This window comes from Rattus norvegicus, chromosome 2, assembly GCF_021556685.1.
Source record: "Rattus norvegicus strain SHRSP/BbbUtx chromosome 2, alternate assembly SHRSP_T2T, whole genome shotgun sequence".
NCBI classification, from domain to species: Eukaryota; Metazoa; Chordata; class Mammalia; order Rodentia; family Muridae; genus Rattus; species Rattus norvegicus.
This window is the reverse complement of record NC_141535.1, coordinates 181,205,566-181,232,942: the sequence shown is the minus strand read 5'-3', so window position 1 is coordinate 181,232,942 and position 27,377 is coordinate 181,205,566. Positions and strand designations below refer to the sequence as shown.

Here is a 27,377-nt window from a genome sequence, read left to right as displayed (position 1 = left end):
GTTGCTAACATTAAACTAAATGGAGAGAAACTTGAAGCAATCCCACTAAAATCAGGGACTAGACAAGGCTGCCCACTCTCTCCCTACTTATTCAATATAGTTCTTGAAGTTCTAGCCAGAGCAATCAGACAACAAAAGGAGATCAAAGGGATACAGATCGGAAAAGAAGAGGTCAAAATATCACTATTTGCAGATGACATGATAGTATATTTAAGTGATCCCAAAAGTTCCACCAGAGAACTACTAAAGCTGATAAACAACTTCAGCAAAGTGGCTGGGTATAAAATTAACTCAAATAAATCAGTTGCCTTCCTCTATACAAAAGAGAAACAAGCCGAGAAAGAAATTAGGGAAACGACACCCTTCATAATAGACCCAAATAATATAAAGTACCTCGGTGTGACTTTAACCAAGCAAGTAAAAGATCTGTACAATAAGAACTTCAAGACACTGAGGAAAGAAATTGAAGAAGACCTCAGAAGATGGAAAGATCTCCCATGCTCATGGATTGGCAGGATTAATATGGTAAAAATGGCCATTTTACCAAAAGCAATCTACAGATTCAATGCAATCCCCATCAAAGTACCAATCCAATTCTTCAAAGAGTTAGACAGAACAATTTGCAAATTCATCTGGAATAACAAAAAACCCAGGATAGCTAAAGCTATCCTCAACAATAAAAGGACTTCAGGGGGAATCACTATCCCTGAACTCAAGCAGTATTACAGAGCAATAGTGATAAAAACTGCATGGTATTGGTACAGAGACAGACAGATAGACCAATGGAATAGAATTGAAGACCCAGAAATGAACCCACACACCTATGGTCACTTGATTTTTGACAAAGGAGCCAAAACCATCCAATGGAAAAAAGATAGTATTTTCAGCAAATGGTGCTGGTTCAACTGGAGGGCAACATGTAGAAGAATGCAGATCGATCCATGCTTATCACCCTGTACAAAGCTTAAGTCCAAGTGGATCAAGGACCTCCACATCAAACCAGACACACTCAAACTAATAGAAGAAAAACTAGGGAAGCATCTGGAACACATGGGCACTGGAAAAAATTTCCTGAACAAAACACCAATGGCTTATGCTCTAAGATCAAGAATCGACAAATGGGATCTCATAAAACTGCAAAGCTTCTGTAAGGCAAAGGACACTGTGGTTAGGACAAAACGGCAACCAACAGATTGGGAAAAGATCTTTACCAATCCTACAACAGATAGAGGCCTTATTTCCAAAATATACAAAGAACTCAAGAAGTTAGACCACAGGGAAACAAATAACCCTATTAAAAATGGGGTTCAGAGCTAAACAAAGAATTCACAGCTGAGGAATGCCGAATGGCTGAGAAACACCTAAAGAAATGTTCAACATCTTTAGTCATAAGGGAAATGCAAATCAAAACAACCCTGAGATTTCACCTCACACCAGTGCGATTGGCTAAGATCAAAAACTCAGGTGACAGCAGATGCTGGCGAGGATGTGGAGAAAGAGGAACACTCCTCCATTGTTGGTGGGATTGCAGACTGGTAAAACCATTCTGGAAATCAGTCTGGAGGTTCCTCAGAAAATTGGACATTGAACTGCCTGATGATCCAGCTATACCTCTCTTGGGCATATACCCAAAAGATGCCTCAACATATAAAAGAGACACGTGCTCCACTATGTTCATCGCAGCCTTATTTATAATAGCCAGAAGCTGGAAAGAACCCAGATGCCCTTCAACAGAGGAATGGATACAGAAAATGTGGTACATCTACACAATGGAATATTACTCAGCTATCAAAAACAACGAGTTTATGAAATTCGTAGGCAAATGGTTGGAACTGGAAAATATCATCCTGAGTGAGCTAACCCAATCACAGAAAGACATACATGGTATGCACTCATTGATAAGTGGCTATTAGCCCAAATGCTTGAATTACCCTAGATCCCTAGAACAAACGAAACTCAAGACGGATGATCAAAATGTGAATGCTTCACTCCTTCTTTAAATGAGGAAAAAGAATACCCTTGGCAGGGAAGGGAGAGGCAAAGATTAAAACAGAGACTGAAGGAACACCCATTCAGAGCCTGCCCCACATGTGGCCCATACATATACAGCCACCCAATTAGACAAGATGGATGAAGCAAAGAAGTGCAGACCGACAGGAGCCGGATGTAGATCGCTCCTGAGAGACACAGCCAGAATACAGCAAATATAGAGGCGAATGCCAGCAGCAAACCACTGAACTGAGAATAGGTCCCCTATTGAAGGAATCAGAGAAAGAACTGGAAGAGCTTGAAGGGGCTCGAGACCCCAAAAGTACAACAATGCCAAGCAACCAGAGCTTCCAGGGACTAAGCCACTACCTAAAGACTATACATGGACTGACCCTGGACTCTGACCCCATAGGTAGCAATGAATATCCTAGTAAGAGCACCAGTGGAAGGGGAAGCCCTGGGTCCTGCTAAGACTGAACCCACAGTGAACTAGTCTATGGGGGGAGGGCGGCAATGGGGGGAGGGTTGGGAGGGGAACACCCATAAGGAAGGGGAGGGGGGAGGGGGATGTTTGCCCGGAAACCGGGAAAGGGAATAACACTCGAAATGTATATAAGAAATACTCAAGTTAATAAAAAAAAAAAAAAAAAGAAAAAAAAATGCCCTTGACAAATGAAAACGGAAGCAACATAGCAAAGTTTCACCCGCACAGCAGAAGCCTCCTTGGGAAGAGGTATATGTAATTTCTTACACGAATGAAAGAAATATTTCTGTAAACAACATCAATCCACACCTTGAGGAACTTGGAAATTAGAGAAAATGAATCCACAGTTACTAATAAGAGTAATAAAGATCAGAGCAGAAATGAAGGAGAAATAAAAACAGAACAAAACCAAAACCAAACAGAAATCAAAACCAAATAGAAACGGGAAAAGTAAGAAAAACTAAGATGTGAGCTCTTCGGAAAAGACAAAAGAAACTGAAAATCTAAAGATTTAACAAAGGAGAGTTAAAGAAAAATTCAACAAATGAAATTGGAAAGCTCACGATACAGACAAACAGAAGATCATAAGATGGCTACCAACAATCATAAGTGGACAGATGCCTGTTTGCAGAAGAAATAGATTACATTCCCAGAAGTAGAACTCACTAATTTTCAATCATGAAGAAGTAAAAAACCTGAACAAATGAATAAGGAGACTGAGTAAAAACCTACCCCTGCCTCACACACACAGACACACACAGACACACAGATACACAGACACACACAGACACACACAGACACACAGACACAGACACAGACACACACACACACAGAGAGAGAGAGAGAGAGAGAGAGAGAGAGAGAGAGAGAGAGAGACTGCTGATTTTAAATGACATTTTTTATATATTTATCTAGTGTGCGGGGTGGGCATTGCCACATTCATGTGAAGGTCTGAGGGCAACTTAGCAGAGTCGCTTCTTTTCTAAAAATGGGAGACAGGGGAACAGTTGCAAACACATTTTTATGAGGCTAGCATTTTTTGAAGTCAAATAAGGATACTGTAGGAAGAGAAATTATTATTATTCAAGATCTCTGATGAAAAGAGATACAAAAGTTCTCAACATAATAATATCACATCAAATTTGAAAGACCACTGAAGAGATCAAGGTTCATAATCCAGTAATGTCTCTGGGTTCCCAGAAGTAAGTTAATAAATGTGATCCATATCACATTAACAGAATAAAAGAAAAAGATCACAAATACACACCAAAACCAAAACCCAGAAAACCTAACAAAATCCAGAATAAAAAAAAAATCACAAATAGATATCAAAAACCAAAACCCAAAAAACCCTAACAAAATCCAACATCTATTCTTGATTTAAACTGTCAATAAACCAGGTAATAAGGGCACAAACCTTTCATCCCAGCACTCAGGATGCAGAGGTAAAAGGACCTCTGTGAGTCCGAGGCCAACCTGGTCTAAAGAGAGAGTTCCAGAACAGCCAAAGCTACACAGAGAAACCATGTCTGGGAAAACAAAACAAAACAAAACAAAACAAAACAAAACAAAACAAAACAAAAAACTGTCAAGAAATTAGATACAGAAGGACTGTGTCTCAGCATGGGAAAGAATGTATGTATGTATGTGACAGCATTTAACAATCACTTAATTTCTATATAGTAACAATAAAATATGGAGAATGGTATAGTACTAGTTAAAGGGTACAAAAGTTTCAATTACACAAGATGAATCAGTTTTAGAAATCTAGTGTATAGTATAGTGACTGTACTAACTGTATTATAATTACAAAGAGTAGGTCTTGCATGTTCTCAGTACACAAGAAAAGGATAACTATGTCTCTCTTTCTCTCTCTAAATATATATATATTATATAATGTATAGTATATATATATGAATAATTTAATTATATACATACAAACAAACAAACAAGCATACATACATAATCATGCATGCCATAATATTTGTCAATAATATCTCAGTAGAGCTGGAAACAGTTGTACATAGATAGATATAGTGTAGAATGTATTAATGAATGTGGCACTCATCCTAAAGTGGGTGTGCTTGGTTTTTTACTTATATTATAAACTAATTGAAGACAGAAACCGCACATTGTTGTTATTCTGACCTTGCTTAGCTGAGGGGCTGCTGTTCTTGGGTAGCCACACAGCATTATCTGACCTATGCTGGTTAATCACATGCCGAGTCCTTGAAGATGTTGCTACCAGGTGATGGGACTTCTGAATCTTTGAGCAGGACTAAGAATCAGGTGACAACTTACAGAGGCATGGTGTGTCCCCTGAGTCAGTACTGCTAATCTGTGGGCTCCAACAGAATCATTCAGGATGTGTGCAGGAAATGAAAATAAATTGAGGCAAAACTAAGTAATGGCTGCTTTTTCTGTGTGGATCTAAAGTTCTTAAACTTAGTCAAGTCTGCATAAGCAGTGGGCCTACAGAGTTATTTCATACAAAAAAAGTGTTTTGTTCTTTTATTTTGAGAATTTTCTACAAGAATTTTAATCATATTCACCCCTCCCAAACTCCCAGACTCATTTTCCTTCTCTGCCTACATATCTGCATGTGGTGCGTGCGTGCGTGCATGTGTGTGTGTGTGTGTGTGTGTGTGTGTGTGTGTGTGTGTGTGTATACATTCCTAAATACATAAGTACAACTGGCTAATTCTTGTTTGTCTGTTTTCAGCACTGATCATTTGGTATTGGATGACCAACCAGAGTGCTCTTCCCTGGGGAAGGGTATCTCTCCTGTTCTCAGGATTCTTTGCCCATGAGCTTTCCCCTTCCGCCTTATTTAGGTAGTCATGTTAGTGGGACCTCAGGGGCATAGGAGATATAGCCTCATAGCAAACTTCCTGTTTCTCTAGCTCTTACAATCTCCCTACCCATTCTATAACAGTCCTTGAGCCTCACGTGTATTATAAATGTATGAGTTTGGACTCGCCTCCACAACTCTGCATTTTGATTGGTTGTGATTTTCTGTAATGATCTCTGTTGCAAAGAAAAGTTTCCTTGATGAGAGTTGAGAACTACACTTGATCTGTGGGTATATGGATTCACACTTAGAATGTATTTAGATATACCATCGACTTTGTGCTGCTGTATGGGACCATCCTCTAGATCTTAGTTGATGTATCAGAGGTTTTATCTTTCAAAAAACAAAAATCAAACTCACCCTCTCCCAAAAGCTACAAATTGCTAAGAACTCCTCAGCTAGGGGTGGAATCTCCTGCCTATTTTCTCACTCCATGTTGAAATTTTGTCTGAATGGAGCTTTCAAAACTATCACAACTGGGTCCAGCTCATGTGTGCCACTGCCCTGATATGTGCAGAAAACCCTTTTATTGTAGTCGTTCACCACCTCTGGCTTTTACAATTTTCCACCCCCTCTTTTGACCTCTGAACTTTGAGAGGAGGAGGTGTATATACATGTACCATGTAAGACTAGCTACTCAGCAGTCTCTTATTCCCTGTCTCTGTGGTAATTATCAACTACAGGAAAAAGAAGCTACTCTGATGAGAGCTGAGTTATGCAGTGTTCTGTGGGTACAGTGATACGCCATTCAGAATCAGTTTAATATTATGTCTATTAAATGTGATAATAATAGGTTCTCCCCTATGGTCTGTGGCCTGTCTAGACACAGGTTCATGGCCCCAATAATGGTGGCAGGTATGGGTTTCATGTTGTGGACGAAGTCTTAAATTCGTTTAGAAGGAAATTGGTTACTCCTTACAAGAACGTGATTGGTGCCACTGTTGTAATCTTGCTAGACCTGTCATTACTATATCTCACAGAGTCCCTGGCTTGGTAAGACCGATGATTACTTTTTTCTTCCTAGAGCCTACACAGCACCTTCCAGCTCTATGAATAGCCAATAAGGATAAAGCTTCCAGATCTATACCAGCTTGACTTCTTTATGTTCTATGACTTAAGAATGTGGTGTCTACAGTAGTAGGATCTTACTGTCAAGTTCTGGAGGACTACTATCTGGCACTACCTTCTGATGTTTGGAGGGAGTTTATGGAGCCTTTTTTCCCAAAAACTCGCAAAGTTCTATCTCATTCCTGGTGTTGGCCCTTTTAGTTTGTTAGCCTGAGTTTTTTAGTTAGGGCACTGTCCTTGTACATAGGTGTATGTATGTATTTTAGAAAGCTTCTGCAGTAGAAAGATTCTATTTGACTTTATCACAAGGCCTTCATGTAAGTTATCTGTGCTGTTCCTCCCTCCTCCACCCTGCCCTCCCTCCCCATTCAATCCTTGTTTCATTATCCCCCTTTCTTCTTTGCAGCCCCATCCCAGGTCTACTCTGAACCCCTACACTTCTTCATAAGACTGTATTCTATCTCCCCTTCCTTGAAAATACAGCCCCTAACCCTTATTACTTTCTTCATCTTTCTGGATATGCCAAATGAAAAACATGTGCATCTAAATGTTTAAGCTAGCATCCACAAATAAGAGAAAACACGCAATGTTTTGTCTCTGGGAGGCTGGGCCACCTCTCTCAGTAATTCTACCATTTTATATTGCTTAACCACTGACTAATATTTCACTGTGTTAATATACCACATTTTTCATTATCCGTTCATGAGCCGTTGGACATCTAGACTGTTCCTATTCCCTAGCTACTGTGAAAAAAACAACAGTGAACATAAATGTGCACGTATGTCTGTTGTAGGATATAGAGTCCTTTGGGAATACACCCAAGTGTATTGTAGCATCATGATGCGACAAATCTATTTCTAGTTTTCTGAGAAACCTCAACACCACCTCTCTGTAGATTTGACTGGCCTGAACTTGCTATGTGACTGGCTGGGCTTGAACACAGATTCTTCCGCCTCTTCAGAGGACTGGGGTTAAAGATGTGCACCACTATACCTGGTCAGAATTTCTTCCCTTCTCATTTATTCTAACTCATACCTACTTCTCAGAGCATCCACTTGCCGCCTCACTCTTTCCGGAGCACACTTGCAGGATACCATCCTACCACCGAGGTAGCTGTATGTAGCTCCAGCTGGAGTTTCTCAGAAAATGCTTATTGGTTTACTTCTTTTCCCTGCTTCGACTCTTGTGACAGTGCTCCTTTCTCAGGAGATCTTTTTATTGTTTTATTTCAAATCGTAATGTTCAAAATTCCTTATCTTCTAATTTTATTTTTCTGTGACACAGTATTCAGCACAATGTCTACTCTATGTGTTGTATTTATTTCTCAGTTGTTGGGGTGACCCACAAGTACTGTATTTACAGGCTATGAAAAAAGTGTGTCTGTGTTCTCCATTGTTATCTGGGCTGGCTTTGTCAGGCTATCCGGATATGTAAATGATTGTCACTTCCTTACCTTCTGGTAATGAAAGGCAAGCAGCCTTAGGGAAGATCAAGTAGCCCCCCAAAGACAATTGGTTGAATGAGGAATGTGACTTTTTACATAATAAAGACCTGCCAGCCAGAGCTAAGGTACGAGGAACCTGCGGAACAGACAGAAGAGCCTGAAGCCTGGAGACTGGAGGAAGAACTGAAGCAAGGCAGGGAGGTAAGTATCGAGGGCCCTCAGGAGAGGCAAGTCTGGTTAAGTTAGAGGATAGCTGAGAGACTGCTCCAGCAAAAGGCCAACAGCCTTAAACTATATAGATGTCTCTGTGTCTTTAATATTAAACCACAAGTGGGCCCCGAAAGCTCTACAAGACATTTTGTTTCTTAGGAAATATAAATAAACTATATGAAAACCATGCTTTTTGTTCATCTATTTTTAGATATTTCCCCCACTGGTGTTTAGATGGTTCTTGGAACAGAGTAAGCTCTTATCATTTGTTGAGTGAATTCATGTTATTAGTGGCGTGATATTTTGAGCTGACAGAGAGCCAATAGTTGAAGGAATTGATTTCTTTCCTTACTATAGCCTCTTGTTGGTTTCTTGGTAAGATTTTTATTTCACTGAACCAGAGTGGATTCTTATTAGTTCCCATGGGCCATGGGTAGATACTAATAGGTATCTTTCCGCCCTCGGTGAAATGGACCAATTTAGGTCGGATTAGATTGTTTTTTTTTTTTTTTTTTTTTTTTTTTTTTTTTTTTGGAGCTGGGGACCGAACCCAGGGCCTTGCGCTTCCTAGGTAAGCGCTCTACCACTGAGCTAAATCCCCAGCCCCCGGATTAGATTGTTTTAAAGGCATGTCTAATGGGAAGCTACTTTTGGGTAGGCGGTTTTTCTGGTCCCAAGGACCAAGGCCAGGGAAGTCTATGGGGGAAGGGGTAGTAGAGGAAGAAGAGAGAAGAGAAGGAGGAAGAGAGGGAGGGAGGGAGGAAGGAGGGAGGGAGGGAGGGAGGCAGAGAGAGAGAGAGAGAGAGAGAGAGAGAGAGAGAGAGAGAGAGAGAGCGCGAGCGCAGACTGAGCAGACTGTTTGGATTACATAGGAAAGAGCCTCTCAGGGAAAGGCAGCCCAGCCCCTGGGCTGGAAATTTCAGGGTATGCCAGGTAGAGAGTGAAGGACACTGGAAGGACCTGGAGGCCAGGTGTGCTTTGGTATGCTATGCACCTAAGTCCCTCGTCCTGGAGTCTAAAATCAAACAGTTGGAAGTATAGCTATTTCCCAGAAGATCTTGGCTGAATGTATTGATCCAGAGCTACCTTGCCCATGGGCACCCTCTGGTCTTCTGTTTTCAAGGTGGGCACATGGGTGGCAGCTGGAAAGATCATGGATGTTATTGGGGAATCAACGTAGGGGTGATTAACTTGTCAGCACTCAGACAGGCTAGGGAGCAGGAAAGCAGCATTGTTCTGCTTCTCACCTGTTCAATTGGAACCCCCCTGACTAAACCCAAGATGGGAGAAAGGCACAAGAATGAGGACAGTCCTGGTATAAAACCAAATTCCAGTAAAGGCCGGTCATTTGATGAAGTTGCCAAAACAGTTCAGGGTTATGTGGGACATTGCATTCTGACCTGTTTAACTCACAGAATCATAGAGCTGGATCACTTAGTCCACCTAGAAATTACTTAGAGCCACATTTGTCCCTCGGAAAAGTCCTCCTTTGATTACCTTGGTAACACAGGCTGTTGTTAAGCAGAAGTACTGACTCAATGTCACACAGCCTTCTGGAATGGAGAACTTTGTGGTTGTTACAAATGAGACATTTCTTACAAAACTGGGTAGGATCACATGCTTTCGGTTTGTACCCCCAGGCTCTGGTCCTATTCTCTGAAGCAATGTAGAATGACTCCTCATTCTGTGTGGCAGTTTTGACTACTCACCTTGCCTATAACACACTGTAAGTTCTCCCCAGGAAAGGGAACTATCTCAGAGCTCCATAATGTCTGGACACAGTTCTATTTCCTAACTGTCTGGTCACTATTTCTGTCAATTTAACCTAACGTCTCCTTAGCCTTCTTTATTAAGGCAAGCAGGATGCTGCTGTCCTATTACGATAAGAATCAATGAAAACCTTAGTCAGATCTTTAGGCTTATTAAACCCTGTGACCTTCACTCCACCTTCTCGCCCACATTTGCTTCTTTAACGCCAACTCATCTTTATAGGCCTAAGTCAAGTGCTCACCTCTTCCAGCCAGAGTTTCACCAATAGTCCCCACTCAGATTCCAGGTTATTTCCTGTCCCCCTTCCCCAGCCTTGCAGCACCGAAACAAAATGTGTTCTGATTCATTTGTACCACCATCTCTCTCAGTACACTGCACTCTTGAGGCCTGGTGTGGTTATATTCGTGTTTGCGTGCAACATCACATGAAGGTATTCTAGAACGACGTGACTTGATTCAGTCACATGCAAGTCTTCTCTTTGGACATAGTGCTCTTTCATCGGCTCAGGAGGCAATGGAGTGATTTAAAATCATGAGCTCCCAGAGTCAGAATCGGGTTGAGTTCTGTTTCTGCCACTTAGAAGATGTGCGATTTGGCTGAGGTGTGCAATCTGCCTGTGCCTCTGCTCTCTCATCTGTAAAATGCAGACATATCCAAGTTTCCAACTCACCATGGCTCAGGTGACCTGGGAGTAAAGTGCTTAGTGCTTGGCTCATACCCAGTGCTAATGAAGCCAGTAATCGTCATTTCTCTTTTAACTCTTGATTGTAAACAACTGTTTTGTTCTTTTGTGGCCGTCCCATGGAATTATATCTGTTTTCTTGCCTCACAGAATATGAGTCTCTGATGGTGGCTACTCTAGATCTATATCCCTCAGTGGCCAGCAAAAGTTCCAGAATGATTACCCTCAGTGTTCGCTGGATGAACGAATGAATCTGCGACTCTTGAATTGAAGCTTTGATGTGTTAGTGTTGTGCATGTAGTGTTTCTGTAATTAGGGGCATTGCACTGTTAGGCCTTAAAAATGAAGATCTCAAGACCAGTGAGAAAGTAACACTTGCGAATTATGAATTTAAAAATACTTTATTTTTGAGATTATAATATAATTATGTAGGTCTCCTTGTTCTCTCTCAAATCCGTGGCCTCTTTTTCCATTAATTGTTGCTACGTGGATATATGTATCTATGTATACATACATAAATCCATACCCAAATATATCCTGCTCAGTCTGTATATGTATGTTTTCAGAGCTGGCCAACAGAAATAAATGAGGATGTCACACAGTATGTGGTAGAGGACCGAAGGAGCAGAAAGGTGGAGTAGAAAAATTAACAACTAAGATTCCAGCATGAGACCCCTGTGTTCTTTCTTACTGCCTGCCCACTTTCTGTCGCTGCCCTTGACTAGCATGGGGCAAACAGCATTCACCCTTGAACGAGTGCCCCCGAGTTACATCATGCTCTTTATAGCCATGAGTCGTATCTTAACAATTCTCTCGTGCTTAGGTCGTGCCTGGCACCATAGCAGGGATTTCATGAACCCTTGTAAATACCCAAAGCACATAGTATTATACATTGCCAAATTTTTTATTGGATTTTTTTAAAATTTACATTTCAAATGTTATCCCCTTTCCCAGTTTCCCGTCCATTAACCCCTATATCCTCCCCCACCTTCCTATCTCCCTGTCCTGACATTCTCTTACACTGGGGCCTGGGGCATCGGGCCTTGCAGGACCAAGCGCTTCTCCTCCCACTGATGCCTGGCAAGGCCATCCTTTGCTACATATGCAGCTGGAGCCATGGGTCTGTCCATGTGTACTCTTCAGGTGGTGGTTTATTCCCTGGGAGCTCTGGTTGGTTGGTATTGTTGTTCTTATGGGGTTGCAAACCCCTTCAGCTCCTTTGGTCCTTTCTCTAACTCCTCCATTGGGGACCCCTTTCTCAGTTCCATTGGTTGGCTGCAAGCGATTGTTTTTGTGTTTGTCATGCTCTGGCAGAGCCTCTCAGTAGACAGCTATATCAGGCTCCTGTCAGCTTGCACTTCTTGGCATCATCAGTATTGTCTGGTTTTGGTGGCTGTATGTGTATAGGCTGGATCTCCAGGTCGGGCCATCTCTGGATGGCCTTTCCTTTAGTCTTTGCTCCAAACTTTGTCTCCATATTTCCTCCTATGAATATTTTAGTTTCCCTTCTAAGAAGGACTGAAGCATCTGAACTTTGGCCTTCCTTCTTCTTGTTAGCTTCATGTGATCTATGGATTGTATCTTGGGTAATCCGAGCTTTTGGGACAATATCCACTTATCAGTGAGTGCGTACCATGTGTGCTGTGCTCGCTCGCTCTCTCTCTCTCTCTCTCTCTCTGTCTCTGTATGTGTATGTGTATGTGTGTGTGTGTGTGTGTGTGTGTGTGTGTGTGTGTTTGGGTTACCTCACTTAGGATGATATTTTCTAGTTCCGTCCATTTGCCTATGAATTTCATGAAGTCATTGTTTTTGATAGCTCCATTGTGTAGATGTACCACAAAATAGTTGCCAGGGACATCAATGAAGCAACAGCTGTGTCCCTCTCCACATAAGCAGCTGTCACAGGAAAAACTGGTCACATGGCTATGAGAGCAATCATACCTGCTTTAGAAAGGCAGAGAGAAAACCTTATTCTCAACAGTTGTCCAGGTAATCACGGAAGGCTGCAAGGAATCTTTTGACCAGTAGGTGGCACTAGATCCCCACGGAACATTCCCCCGCCCCCCCCACACACATCTTGCCTCACAGTTTTTGTTTTTATCTTCTACTATAGTCATTATACTACAACCACATTAGTTGATTGATTAGACATTTAGTTATAAAACACCATGCTACAGTATGGCACTATAAATTGTGTTGTGCCAGAACCTTGTGTTTTAAAGCTGAGAAAACTGGAGCCCAATCAAGGCACATGACTGGCAGATGGTGTGCTGTGACGTTAGTAACTGTGTCAGGACTGGATCTCAAGTGTTCAAATTCCAAGTTCGATGCCTAATGTCTTCTCTCTTCCTCTCCCCTCCCTTCCTTTTCCTGGTGCTATTTACTGATTTTACTTCTTTCCAGCTTTATTGCAGTACAACAGATAAAATTATAAAGTTTAAAGGTATTCACTGTGATGGCATGATATACACATGTATTGTGAAATAAATATAATAAAGTTGTGTTCATATGTAAATGACCTTGCATATTTATTATTTTCTGATTAAAAATGTTTAAGGTGTTCCCTCTATATAAATTCCTAGTATACAATAAAATCTAATTAACTATAATCAGCACACAGTATTAATATTAGGCCTCTGAACTTACTGTTCATTTTATAGCTGAAAGTCTGTGTGGCCTGACCACAGAAATTCTTTCTCAACTGCTGAGCAACCAGACTTTCTGTACTGAGTGCTTTTATGAGTTCACTTTTTAAAGAAGCTAGTGAAAAGTGATATTATTTTATTTATCATTATTTTACTGTATATCATTATAGCTATATTATTAGCATAGATCTATCACTTATGTAAGCAACTATTTGTTAACAATTAGTTACTAATTGATAATTAATTGTTAATTAATATTAATGAGTATAGATGTTATTATTAGAATATTATTATTAAAGTCTTGTATTTCTCTCGTTCCACTTTATTTTTATACCTTTGAGTTTTACATATGCATGATATCCTATCATGAATGGCAGGATTTCCTTTTTGTCACTGAGTAGTACTATTTTTATACATAATATATATTTATGTATGGCATATATTCATATACATAGGCAAACAAACACGTACATAAATTTCACCCTTTCTACATCTGGTGCTGAGCACTTGGGTTGAATGTATATCCTGTCTATTGTGAACAATGCTTCAATGAATATGAGACTATAGATATTTCTTCAAAATACTGATTTGATACTTTTAAAAAAGATATAACCATAACCAAGATTGCTGAATCATACGTCTGTCTTTAAATTTTTGAGGAAAAGCTATATTGGTTTTCATGATGGCTCTGTATGCTCTACCTTACAATTCTACCCACAGAACACAAAAAGTCTCTCCCATTTTTCTCTTTTTCTGAGAGTAGCCATCCTGTCAGTTGTGGTTTTAATTTGTTTTCCTTGATTAATCCTGATGCTTAGAACCTTTTTGTGTATCTATTGGCCACAGGTGTTTCTTTTGCAAAAAAAAAAAAAAAAGTTTATTAAGGTCCTTTGCCTATCTTTAATGGGTTGTTTTATTTCTGTTGTTTGAATTCACTATATGTTCTGGATTTTGATCTCTTATTGGATATTTCGTTTGCAAAACTTTCTCCGATTCCATTGCTTGCCCTTTCATTCCATTGATTGCTTCCTTTGCTGCTAGAAGCTTTTGTGTTTGCTGTAGTCCAACTTATTTACTTTTGCTTGTAATCTTGGTGGAGACATAGTCTAGATCACTACCAAAAAGTCTTTCCCCGTGTCTTACATGTTCAGTATGAAAGTTTTTAATTCTTTTGATGAGTCTTGTGAGAAAAATGTTCTGATATATATTTCTTAATTTTTTTTTGTTTTTATGTATGTCTGTGTTAATGTATGCCATGTGTGTATGGGTGCCCAAGGAGGCCAGAAGAAGGTATCAGACCCCGTGGAGCTGTAGTTACAGTTATGAGCTGCTTGAGGTGGGTGCTCAGGACCAGAGAGTTCTCTGCAAAAGCAGTCAGGCCTTTTAGCTTCTGAGCCATGACTCCAGCCCTGATATCTCTTTAATATATGCTTTCATTGTAACTTTTATATGTGAGAGTACACAGGGAAGGAACTGTTTACATGACTGCTTCATTGGGTGAGGAGTTTGATTGTGAATAAGAAAAAGAAAATATCTAGAGGCATCTGAATGAGTCCAGATTGGAGAGAAAGAGGGCATGCCAATGCTAAGGACGCAGGAGAATGGGAGACAATAGCAGAGAACGTGAGATAGCATGAGAGAGGGGGGGGGTGGGGGCATGTGTGGAGAGTGTGTGTTGGACAAATCATAGAGACTATAAGGAGGATGAACAGGTAGGGTAGTGGGAAGGCCAGGATACTAGCATGGACTTTGAAATGTATAACAGGGATTTGTGGTACTATGGAAGCCTGGAGGCCAGCATGAGTTTTTGTATGCTGGACATATGTCCCTTCTGGCAGAAGTGAGGAAAATTACTCCATTTGGCGGATGAGAACTGGTTTCATAAGTTTCTGAAAAAAGTTGGCTTTTATCTGTCAGAAATAACTTCCATAGTCCAGGTTGAGCTTATTTCTGGATACTTGAGTTACCTGACATCTAACAACTTCATTCAACGAAAGCAACAGTAGAATCCTTATGTATAGGGACAGCTGAAAAGCAAAACACATCTGCAGCATCTATGTATATAGAAATTAACAGGGTGAAGGCTGGTCCTAGAGGGAGGGCTAGAAATGGTAAAATTTCAACAGCCCTTTTGGGAGTTGGGTGTTAGAAGTTGTTGTATTTGAACTCCTAGGGAGAAGAGAGGAAGGAAGGATCTAAGGTGTAGGAAAATATTATTTTCATAGCCTGTGTTCTTGAGTTTGGAGCAGAGTGGGATGATGCTCAGGGAAACTGCTTACACTGCCTGGATCTTGTTGTAGTGAGGTCTGGTGGAGGTAGGGCACAGGATTATAGAGAGGAAATTTGGGTCCTGATCTGGTGGAGGAGTGTGATGCTAACAGGGCACCACATATCATCGTCATGGAAGAGGCAGAGCCGTGATGTAATTAATGGTAGAGGCAGAGTCATTATTGTCACGGAAGAGGCAGAATCATGACGTAATGGGGAGAGGTCTATTCAGTTGAACTTGATTTAGTACATACTTGTCAACTACTCTGAAATACTCTAGATGATACAATGACTTGAAGAATAAAGGACAGGCCTCCTCTAGAAAAATAGAAGATAAATAAGCAAAAGAATCCAATTATGAATCACTTTTGCATATGTTACCTTGATTTAATTTTCAACAACTATAGGAACTTTTAATTCCATCTTGTGAATGGGGAAACTGGGACTTGAGGAGAAGATTTTCTGAGACCATAAACTTTATAATGAAACAAGGCTTTACTTTTACGCGATTTTTTTTTTTAAATTTCAAGCCTCACTCTCCTGTAGAATCACAGTTGTGCTTTGTACTGAAGACTCAACGGTAACTGACGTGTAGACTTCACACTTGGGCAGGAAAGAAATGGGTTTAAAATTGCTCTTGAGGTACCAAGAGAAGCTCTGGCAATGGTGGGAGCAGAGGTGCCACAGTCAGTGCGATGGGTGGGATTTTGGTGGGTAAAGATCAGGAAAGCATTTAACTGAAAAGAATTATATAAACGGTCAGTCCTGGAAAGATCCCAGTTAGGTTGGAGTCTAGGGACAGTAGCGTGGAAATTGGGTTAGAATGTCCACTGAAGTCAGCCCAATAGGCGTTCACAAACATTCAAGTAATGTAGTAATTTATTGGGCAAGCATCATGGCAAGTTACTATTGAAGGTCTAGTGCTAGTGTAAGGGTTCAGAAATCACTGAAAGAAGACCCCAGACTCACATAGTATGCAGAAATAAAGAATGTTTGTTCTGTAGAAATAACCAGCATTTGGTCGGGGGGGGGGGGGTTGTCAACCATTTTTTTGAAATGGCAACCTCAGACAAAGTGGTGCAGGCCTTCCTATAGGAAACAGGGGGAACTCTTTAGAAGGATTAGGCGATCTAAAATTTCGTTGGTGGGTGCTAGGGAATCAGTGACAAAAATTCTTTTATCATGAACATTTAACCATAGGATGAGATAGGGTGGCCCAGAACAGCTGGCCCATCCTGAGATTAGATATTTCCCCATTTTTGTGGTTATCCCTAGGCTGTTCTTTGGGAGGGGGGTTTTATGACCTTGTTCCTGGATTTTATGGTCTGTTCCTGGAGCTGATACCTTAAGGCCTCTTTTTTAAATCAGGCCTGGTCCTTAAATCGAGACAAATTTAATATTATATATTAAACATATAATAAATATTTAAGTTAAAAACTATTAAGAAGAAAATTGATGAAAAAGGAGACACGCGATAGAGATTGGAGGGATTCACTCATAGACTAAAGTCAGAAAAAGTTTCTCTGGAGGAGTGATATTAGGTAAGACCTGAATGAAATGAGAATCTGGATTTATAACTTATTAATGAGAAGACCATTTTGAACTAGAGAAATGGCTGGTTCAAGAGTTTCCAAGTCAGAGCCGATGTATTTACTGGAATCATGGAAGAAAGGTCAGGGCAATTGGAAAACAGTAAATTCAGAGGAAAGCATTCAGAATGAAGTCTGGCAAGGTCATCCTGTAGGAAGGGATGGGAAAGGGTGCTCAATTCTCAAGGTAGAGGCCAAGTACTGAGAACTTTTAGCCGGGAATCACAGGATACAGTATGCGTTTTTAAAAGGGAAGGGAGTCTACTCATTGAGAAGGTGTATTGAGGGGAGGTGATGTGGCTTAGGTGCTGGGAATAGGGATAAAAAGAATCGTAGATTTGGGCTATCCTGTATTTTGTGATAAAAGGAAGGACTTGATGAGTTTGACTGGAGAAGAGGATTACATTGAAATTTCTCCTAGGCAGTTGACTAGAGCAATATGAGGACCAGTGACTGCCTTCCTGAACTCTGAGTTTTGGTACCTTTCATTCTCTTTGATTAACCGATAGGAAGTTAGAAAACATTTGTGAAGAAATTCTTACTTTTGAAAGATTTCAATTCCTTTTTTTTGTTTTAAGATTTCAATTCTTATTATTGAAAAAATGCTATTTAAAAAGCAGCCGACTGGACCAACTTGAGACCCATCCCATTGGTAAGTGCCAATCATTGACACAATTAATAATACTATTATGCAGGGGTTGGGGATTTAGCTCAGTGGTAGAGCGCTTGCCTAGCAAGCGCAAGGCCCTGGGTTCGGTCCCCAGCTCCGAAAAAAAAAAAGAAAGAAAAATAATACTGTTATGCTTATAGACAGGTGACTAGCATGGCTATCCTCTGAGAGGCTTCACCCAGCAGCTGACTCAGAGGGATGCAGAGAATCACAGTCAAACAGTGGATGGAGCTTGGAGACTCTTATGGAAGAGTTGGGACAAGTATTGTAGGCACAGAAGGAGATAGGAACTCCACAGGAAGACTAACAGAGTTAACTAACATGAACACTTGGGGTTTTCAAAGCTTGAACCACCAACAAAAGAACATACATATAGGCTGAACGCACTCTCCCCCTACCCCCCCCCCCCCCCCGTATGTAGCAGATGTGCAGCTTGGTCTTCATTTGGGACCTGAACAACTGGACCAGGGCTCTCCTGAAACAGGTTGCCTATATGTTTTACTAGCTGGGACTGCCTTGTCTGGCCTAAGAGGGAGAGGATTGGCCTAGTCCTGCAGAGACCTGATGTGCCAGCGCAGGGGGATACCCAGAGGGGCCTCCACTCTCTCAGAGGAGAAGAGGGGTGGGGGAAGAATTGTGGGAGGGGGTGACTGGGAAGAGGGGCAGTGAACAGGATGTAAAGTTAATCATAATAATGATGATGATGATGATGATGATGATGATGATGATGAAGAAGAGGGGCAGTGAATAGGATGTAAAGTTAATCATAATAATGATGATGATGATGATGATGATGATGGTGATGATGATGATAATAATAATAATAATAATAATAATAATAATAAAGCAGCCAGCAGAAAGTCATGCCTATTTGTCTTGAGGCCCACCACAAACCTTTCTCCCATAACTACAGTCCTTGCTTAGATGCCTTCCCTCTATGAAAGTCTATCTTACTCACTCCCCTTTTTGTTTCAACTGTGATTTTTCTTGTTCTTATGACAGTGGGTCTGTCGATCAATTTAAGCTTATTCCCAATTAGTTTACAAATAAATGAGGCTCAGACTGTGGTTATTTTATTTGGCTTTGACAATTACTGGGGTGGGGGTAACCCCTAATCTACTCTTCTAACTGCAGATCTGGCCTCCCCAGCTGTATATTCCAGAAACTTGCTGCTTCTCCTGGCCACAGGTTCATCTTCCGTCTCCCTTCAGGGTGAGGTGTCCTTTCCTCCTTTCTCTTCCCTTTTCCAACTTTTCCCTTCAACCAGGTCACTCTAAACTCACCTACCTCTAATCCTTCTAGCAATTGGCTGTAGACAGTTTTATTTAACCAATAGTTCTAAATCAAGGAACAACATTTGCACCACAGAAGATTGTAAACCTGAGAAGTCCCTTTAGACCCAGAATTTAGCATTGCAATGCATAGCAACCGAACAAACCTCCATAGCCTTGAACGATAATCTATGCCTGTCTGTCTTAGTGCGTTTGGACCCGGAGGGAAAAGACTGTTGCTATGGCTTTCAGTACTCATTCCTAGCTTCTATATTTATCTTTCTTACACTAAGAGTTCTGGATGTGCATTCCTGTTTTTCCAAGCTGGAATGTTGGAGTTAAAGAGGATTTGGAGTTGGCAAGACTTAATGAACATCTTAATGTGGAATCGAAGGAGTAGTTGTGAGTGAGATAGAACAATTTTCTGGTAGAGATAAGAGATGAAAATTATGTTTAGGTGAACAGAAAGTTCATTTTGGCTAGTTATTAGTCAGTTCTAATGATTTCTCTTATAAGTGTTCAGAAACTCAGAGAACAGATAGATTTTTTTTTTCTTTGAGACAGTGTCTCATTCGGTGTTTCATATTGGCCTGAAAACTGCTATGTAGAGCAGACTGGTCTAAAATTCACTAAGATCCTCCTGCCTCAGTCTTCTGAGTGCTGTGATGACAAGTATAAACCACCATGCTTGGCTTCATACGATATTTTAGAAGATAGGAAATGAGACCTTTTAAATCTGTTTTATTTTACTTTACATGTATGAGTGCTTTGCCTGCATGTATTACGTCCATTACATGTGTGTCTTCTGTCTGAAGAGGACAGAAAAGTGTCAAGTCCTTTGGAACTGGAGTTATGGATGAGTTATGGGTAAGAACCATAGCCCAGTACTCTGCAAGGACAGCAAGTGCTCCTAACTGCTGAACAATCTCTCCAACCCTAAGAGATGAAGATTTATTCTTAGAAAATGATCCATACGTGAAAGTCATATTCCACGCCGAAGAAAGGAAAAAGCCGTCAATATCATTGCTCACCAATCATTTATTGAGTTTTTTAATATAATTTCATGTTCTACATATGGTCTTTGTTGGAAAGGTTTTCAGAATTGATAGGCTTGTCTACCAGGAATCTTCAAACAAGATGAAATATATATATTTTTTTTATGTGTGATGGTTTGGTAGGGGTCTTGTCAATTTTTCTGACCCATCAGTGGAGGAATAGGAGCCTAGGCCTCAGAGATACTGATATTAGAGATACTCTGCTTGATCTCTAGCTCCCCTGGAGACTTCTCACTGTTTCATCCAAGTCTAGACCATGAAGCTTGTGTAGCTCCTGATATTTTATCCATAAGAGCCAAAGTTTACCAAAGTCCAAATCCCTTTCTTCAAATGTAGTAGCAGTTTTCAGTACACTTTTTTTGTTTCTGAACTTCAGGAAGAGCGCTCTGCCATTCAATGATTCAACAAGGTATCACCTAAACTGAAAATAAACTAGCAATGATTTAAATCCACAAAGTGATCAAAACGAAGATTGATTAGTTCACCTAATTTACTCCACACAATCAATTAACTATGCAATTGCTATTCAAAGAGTTGAAATTTCAAAATATGAGTACAAGTCTTCAAAAGCATTCTTATAGAGAGACAAAAAGAGAGAAGGATGAAATATAATCTCAACCTTTTAAACAGAAGTAACAATAAATTGGCATGTAGGTTTCTTCTTTAGCTTCGACTTACTTTAGCCTGCTGCTCACAAGGCCTAATAATGATATGCTGCCTGCTCTTGGACATAGTCATAGAAAGGGCTGGAGGTGTTAGCTGTTTTGGTAGCATGGTTTCCAGATTTTTCTCTTCTTTGGGACCTTTCACCACTATGTGTTGGATGGAAATGTCTTCCCTGGGACCCTTCATACTGGTCCTCTTCATTCCTGTGGAATTTTTCTTTGTTGGGGAAGGTTCTGAATTGGCCTTGGCCTCCTTGATACTTCTCATTTTCTTCATGGGTATGTCTATCCCATTGTTGATGATGGCCTCGTCTCTTGTGATTTTGCTCCTCTTCATCCTGTCTACCATGTTGGTGATCATGATTTTCTTCATGAGTTTGCCTGTGTTGTCTTTGCTTGTTCTGCTCATCTGCATGGGTTTGCCTATCACTTCTTTGATGGTTCTGTTCCTCTTCATGAGTTTGCCAGTTCTGCATCTCATATAGACTTTCCTGATCCTCAACATTGTGTCTATCCCAATCTTGATGATGCTCTTCCTCTCCCCAGTGGCCCTGCTCGCTGCTCTGTGATTGTGAGTCATACTCTTCATGAGAGTATGGCTCTTGATGTACCTGAGCTAAGAGTTTGTGTTGATTATCCTCTTCAGGCTTCCATGCCTGGTGCTGGATTTGCTGCTCCCTTCTATCCTGGGATCTCTGTCTCTGGGTTTGATTCCCTTCTTCTCTTGAATTCTGTTGACTTAGTTTTCCTGACCTTCCAGATTGTTCAACATATGAGTCTCTTCTTGTTCTATCAGTCCCTTGAAAGTGCTTGTTTTGCCCTTGAAATTCAGTTTTTCCAGTGTCTGACTGACCACAGTGAGAACTCTGGCTTTGTCTGTCTGTCTGACCCTGGTGAGAACTCTGGCCTTCTCTGTCTCTCTGACCATGATGAAAACTCTGGCCTTGTCTGTCTGACTGATGCCATTGTGAACTCTGGCCTTGACTGCCTGTTTGACCCTGGTGTGAACTCTGGCTTTGTTCACCCGTCTGACCATGTTGAAAGCTCTGGCCTCTTCTGTCTGTCTGATGCCAACGTGAACTCTGGTCTTGATTATCTGTCTGACCCTGATGAGAGCTCTGGCCTTGTCTGCCTATTTGACCCTGGTGTGAACTCTGGCTTTCTTCCCTGGTCCATCCCTGGGGAGAGCTGTGGCTTTGTCCCCCTGTTTGACCCTGGTGTGAACTCTGGCTTTCTTCCCTTGTCCATCCCTGGTGAGAGCTCTGGCTGTGTCCCCCTGTTTGACCCTGGTGTGAACTCTGGTCTTGTCTGCCTTTCTGACCCTGGTGGGAACTCTGGTCTTCTCTGCCTTTCTGACCCTGGTGGAAACTCTGGTCTCCTCTGCCTTTCTGACCCTGGTGAGAACTCTGGTCTTCTCTGCCTTTCTGACCCTGGTGGAAACTCTGGTCTTCTCTGCCTTTCTGACCCTGGTGGAAACTCTGGTCTCCTCTGCCTTTCTGACCCTGGTGAGAACTCTGGTCTTCTCTGCCTTTCTGACCCTGGTGGAAACTCTGGTCTTTGCCTTTCTGACCCTGGTGGGAACTCTGGTCTCCTCTGCCTTTCTGACCCTGGTGGAAACTCTGGTCTTCTCTGCCTTTCTGACCCTGGTGGGAACTCTGGTCTCCTCTGCCTTTCTGTCCCTGGTGGGAACTCTGGTCTCCTCTGCCTTTCTGACCCTGGTGTGAAATCTGGCCTTGTCTGTCTGCCTGACCCTGATGAGAACTCTGGCCTTCTCTGCCTGTCTGACCATAATGAAAACCCCGGTCTTGTCTGTCTGTCTGATGCCAATGTGAACTCTGGTCTTGATCCTCTGTCTGACCATGATGAGAACTCTGGCCTTGTCCACCTGTCTGACCATAATGAAAACCATGGTCTTGTCTGTCTGACTGATGCCAACGTGAACTCTGGTCTTGATCCTCTATCTGACCATGATGAGAACTCTGGTTTTGTCTGCCTTTCTGACCCTGGTGAGAACTCTGGTCCTCTCTGCCTTTCTGACCCTGGTGGGGACTCCGGTCTTGTCTGCCTTTCTGACCCTGGTGAGAACTCTGGTCTCCTCTGCCTTTCTGACCCTGGTGGGAACTCTGGTCTCCTCTGCCTTTCTGACCCTGCTGGAAACTCTGGTCTTCTCTGCCTTTCTGACCCTGGTGGAAACTCTGGTCTTCTCTGCCTTTCTGACCCTGGTGAGGACTCTGGCCTTGTCTGCCTTTCTGACCCTGGTGAGGACTCTGGCCTTGTCTGCCTTTCTGACCCTGGTGAGGACTCTGGCCTCGCCTGCCTTTCTGACTCTGGTGAGAACTCTGGTCTTCTCTGCCTTTCTGACCTTGGTGAGAACTCTGATCTTGTTTGTCTTTCTGACCATGTTGGAAACCCTGGTCTTGTCTTCCTTTCTGGCCATAATGGAAACTCTTGTCTTGTCTATCTGTCTGCTCATGGTATGAACTATGTCCTTTTTTGTTTGTCTGGCCATACTGAGACTTCTGGCCTTGTCTCTCTGTCTGACTGTGGCCTGATTTCTGATGTTGATTTCCATATTGTTCATAAGAGTCAGATTCTTGACTGGTTTGACTAGAATAAGACTCTTTTCTGAATCTTCCAGACTGGCCACGGTTACTTTGTTCTCCAAATGTTTTAGACTGGCCATAATGAGAAGCCTGTGCAGGGTTCTCAGACTGATATAAGGCAAAGATATATCCTTGGCCTTTGGGCTGGTCATGACTAGATTTATAGCTCAGTCTTTGACTAGAGCTTGAAGATTGACCATCTGACTCAGACTGATCTGAGCTATAATCTGTGTCTGATTTCTCAGAATGACCATAGTGGGAGTCCCCATGGAATGTCTCTGACTGACCATAGTGAGGATCTGTATCATGTTTCTCAGAGTCCTTATTTTGTCTCTGGGACTGATCATGTTGGACATTTTGACGTCCCTCAGACTGACTGTGGTGAGAGTTCTGGCGTTGTCCTTGATACCTCTGCTTATGTTGTCTGCTTGTGTTTTCTGAAAATTTATGACTCTGTGTTCCTTCCTGACCATGTTCCTTCTGGAAGGAGGTTCCAGTTCCATGCAACTTACTATCTAGCTTATGATGGCAGGCTTGGACCAATTGGAACACCAGCAAGAGGTATTCATGAAAATCAACATATCCATTTCTATCTCGGTCCAAGTGTTCCAGAATGGTTTCCACAGTCTCTGGATCATTTGGTCTCTGTGAGAAGAAAAAAAAAGTTCTTTTATGGCTGCTGGATTGTATATTAGCAATAATGTTCCAATACACTCAGTCCCCACCCCCAGAGAAACCATTAATGTTAAGTAGCTTGGCTCTGCTTCTACCCTTGATAAGCTTGTTCTCTGAACCTCATCCCTTGGTAAACCAATGTTGTATTACCACAAGCAATAGACAATTGTATCAACAATTAATTTGAATCATTTGAAAAAGTTACTGTATCTTTTTACATGGTATAGCCTATATGTTTATATACCTCTTTCTCACTATAGTTTGACATTCTAGAAGGAAAAGAAGTTAAGTTTTCTTCATGTTGGCATCTGTAGTAACTAGGATTATGCCAGTATAGAATTAGGTACTCAATGAATCCTTAGTGAATTATTGAATAAATACATGAGAAGGTGCGTGCACAGGGTTATGAATAGAAAATATGAATATCAGATTTCTTTTAAAGTTACTTTGAGTTGTTCTTTGATTTGTCCAAATTCACATACAAAGAGGGAGGTGTGTGTGTGTGTGTGTGTGTGTGTGTGTAAGAACACTAAGAAGTACCAGAAAGTACTTATCAGTAAATTACTGGTGGGGAATGACCAAGTAAAGCAAAATATTAATAAAAATCTCCTGGGTGCAAACATTAGAATCATACACATTCCACTCCAAACGACAAAGAATCTATCTATCTTACCCGAAGGATGTCTCCAAACTCAGCGAGGAGCAGCTGCTTCAACTCCTTCTTGCTCAGTGAAGCGCCTGCCCCATGATGTTCAGCATAGTTCTGGAACACCTTGTTCACGTTGAGTATGCTGTTCAGAAGTTGAGGCATCTTGACAAACCCTGGTGAATCTTAAGAAGGAGGAGGAGGAGGAATAAGAGGAGGAAGAAGAAGAAGAAGAAGAGGAGAAGAAGAAAAAGTGGTAAGCTTTTGTTTATGTTTGGGATGAAAACCTGGAGTCAGCATTTCCAGAGGAATAATGGTGTTTTGGGAGGTTTGGGAAAGGTTTGAGAAACCACAGAGCCCCTTCTTATAATAATTTGCCATAATTTTAGGCTAGTCATTATATGATCAACACTCAGGCTCTAACAATCATATGCTATCATGGCAGTGATTCAGAAAATTTTTTCTTTGCCAGAAAAGAGTAAATTCTTTTCCAAAAATTAAACATGTATTGTAGAGATTTTATGTGCCTTACTGTCTACTCTGGTTGGGAGTTGCTTAGCTGAGATTCTCATGTTAGAAGAAAAATTAAGGATAGCTCATTGAGGATGGGCTAGATGTAAACACAGTAGTTCATAATTGTCTATCAGTGACTGGGGATAACAGTAAATGCATGCCATTGAGAGTTATTCATTTTCTAAAGAGTCTTCTTTAAACAATGAAGAAAGTTAAATATCTTTTTCAGTGGTCCAAGAAACCTTTCTGAGAGGTTAAATTCTAGAAAATCCTTTTACCTGCTTAGTAAATGGAATCATTAAACAAACAAGCAAATAAACAAATAAATACAGTTACAGAAAGTAGACACACTGCACACTTGAAAGACAATGCACAGTCAGGTTGCTCAACATTGGCTGTGTTGGGAAGCTAGGGTCTTCTGCAGTTTGTATGCCACTATTCTTTCTTGTGGTGTGAAAAGTCTAGTAACTATGCTCCTAAGCTTCAGAAAATGAAATCCCAACTGCAAAACATAGTTATACAGTGATGCCTGTATATAAAGGTGACAAATGAGAGATTGCATGGGACTTTTGTGGCCATTTATTATAGTGAACCTGAATATCACTGAGTCCCCATGATCCAGGACCTTGCCTAACTTGTACAAAAGGTAAACACTCTACTACAAAACACTTAGCTCTCAGTCAGTCATTCAGACTCTCAGTTTGGGAATATCTAGGGCCTATGTTTCACAGATGTAGAGGTAGGCCACTCTAGCATTTATCATGTTTAAGATAGAGTCCTGTACAGCTTTCTACTCTTTCTACCTCCCTATCGCAGCTGCCATGTACATGGCTGGATTCGATAGGGAGAAGGAACATGCTAATGCTCTAAAGATCCTGCTGGAGATGGGCAAGTTCTTCCAGATCCAGGATGACTACCTTGATCTCTTTGGAGACCCCAGTGTGACGGGAAAGGTCGACACTGACATCCAGGACAACAAATGCAGCTGGCCGGTGGTTCAGTGTCTCCTACGAGCCACTTCTCAGCAACACCAGAAAGTAGAGGAGAATTATGGGCAGAAGGACCCAGAAAAAGTGGCGCAGGTGAAAGCACTGTATGAGGCGCTGGATCTGCAGAATGTGTTCTTCAAGTACGAGGAAGACAGTTACAACCACCTCAAGAGTCTCATAGAGCAGTGCTCTGTGCCCCTGTCCCCATCCATCTTCCTAGAACTAGCAAAGAAGATCTACAAGTGGAGAAAGTGACCTCGAATTGTACAGGCTGAGAGGGAGAGGTCTCAATAAATTATTGTTCAACAAAAAAAAAAAAAAAAAAGATAGAGTCCTGTAAAGCCAGCAGAAAAGTGCCTAAGAGTGTCACTGACAAAGCAGTCCTGTCCTTCACCTCTTAGTATTATACTATAAGACGTATATACTGCCATACCTATGGATACTGCTATTGTTCCAGCATTCGTGTCTTACCTGCTTGAGGAAGATGAGCAGAAGAGTCAGGAGTCAGGGAGGATGGTAGAGACCTGAAAATTCGTCCTATTTATAGGGCTTTTAATTATCCTACTAAGTCATCCCAGGAGTCACCCATTCTGTTGGTAGGGCCTGAATCATTCTGGGCTCAACCCAGATTAGCCCAGTTCAATCCAGCTTGACTTCTCCCTGTGCAAACCGTTTGCTTTATTTACTTCCCTTGTTTGCTCATGAACCTGTTTGTCACTGTCGTAGGTACACTTTTCAAGTTTCAGCCCTACTTAATTAAGGGAGTGTATGTGCTACATGCTGTGTGGGTTGACAAGAAGACAGAGATTCAGGCTGAATTGATCCTTAGAAATTGTTACTTGAGTTACATCATACCAAAGAAAGATGTTTATACAAAAATCTCAAGTAGAGATTAGGGAGCGTATCTATCTAGTCAGGATATAATTCTTGGAAAAGATTTGCTTAAACTTATACTTTGCTAATAAAAGTGGGTATTCATATATCCTATTGACCTATTTTTAATGGCTATTCTCTTCTGGGGGCTGGTGGGCGAAATAGTTGTACAATCAATTTTAGGGACATATTAGGTGGCAGGTGAAGAAGGCAGAGCTGACACTAGAGTGTGGTTTTGTTTTGTTGTTTGTTTTTGTTTTTGTTTTTGTTTTGTTACTCTGCATAGCCATGGTGGTTCTGGAGCACACTCTGTAGACCAAGTTAGCTTCAAACTCAGAGATTTACCTGTCTCTGCATCCCAATTACTGGGTGGGATTAAAGGTATACACCGCCACTATTCAGCATGACATTTGAATT

At 41.3% G+C, this 27,377-nt stretch overlaps 2 protein-coding genes across 2 annotated transcripts; one reads left to right on the top strand and one right to left on the bottom strand.

Annotated features, from left to right (window-relative positions):
- Positions 1-19,959: 19,959 nt before the first annotated feature.
- Positions 19,960-26,602, bottom strand: Rptn (repetin). Its single transcript, NM_001433054.1, is given in 3 exon segments — positions 19,960-23,909; positions 24,613-24,770; positions 26,559-26,602. Coding segments are annotated over 2 exon segments (3,351 nt in total). The 5' UTR covers positions 24,751-24,770; positions 26,559-26,602; the 3' UTR covers positions 19,960-20,696.
- On the top strand, positions 25,860-26,342 carry Fdpsl1 (farnesyl diphosphate synthase like 1). The gene has a single exon (XM_087638624.1). It carries the CDS (start codon positions 25,860-25,862, stop codon positions 26,340-26,342), a length of 483 nt encoding a protein of 160 aa, XP_087494750.1.
- Positions 26,603-27,377: the final 775 nt, after the last annotated feature.

Excerpts from the sequence above, each read along its gene's own strand:
- Fdpsl1 (XM_087638624.1), top strand. The coding sequence starts at position 25,860 with ATGTTTAAGATAGAGTCCTGTACAGCTTTCTACTCTTTCTACCTCCCT.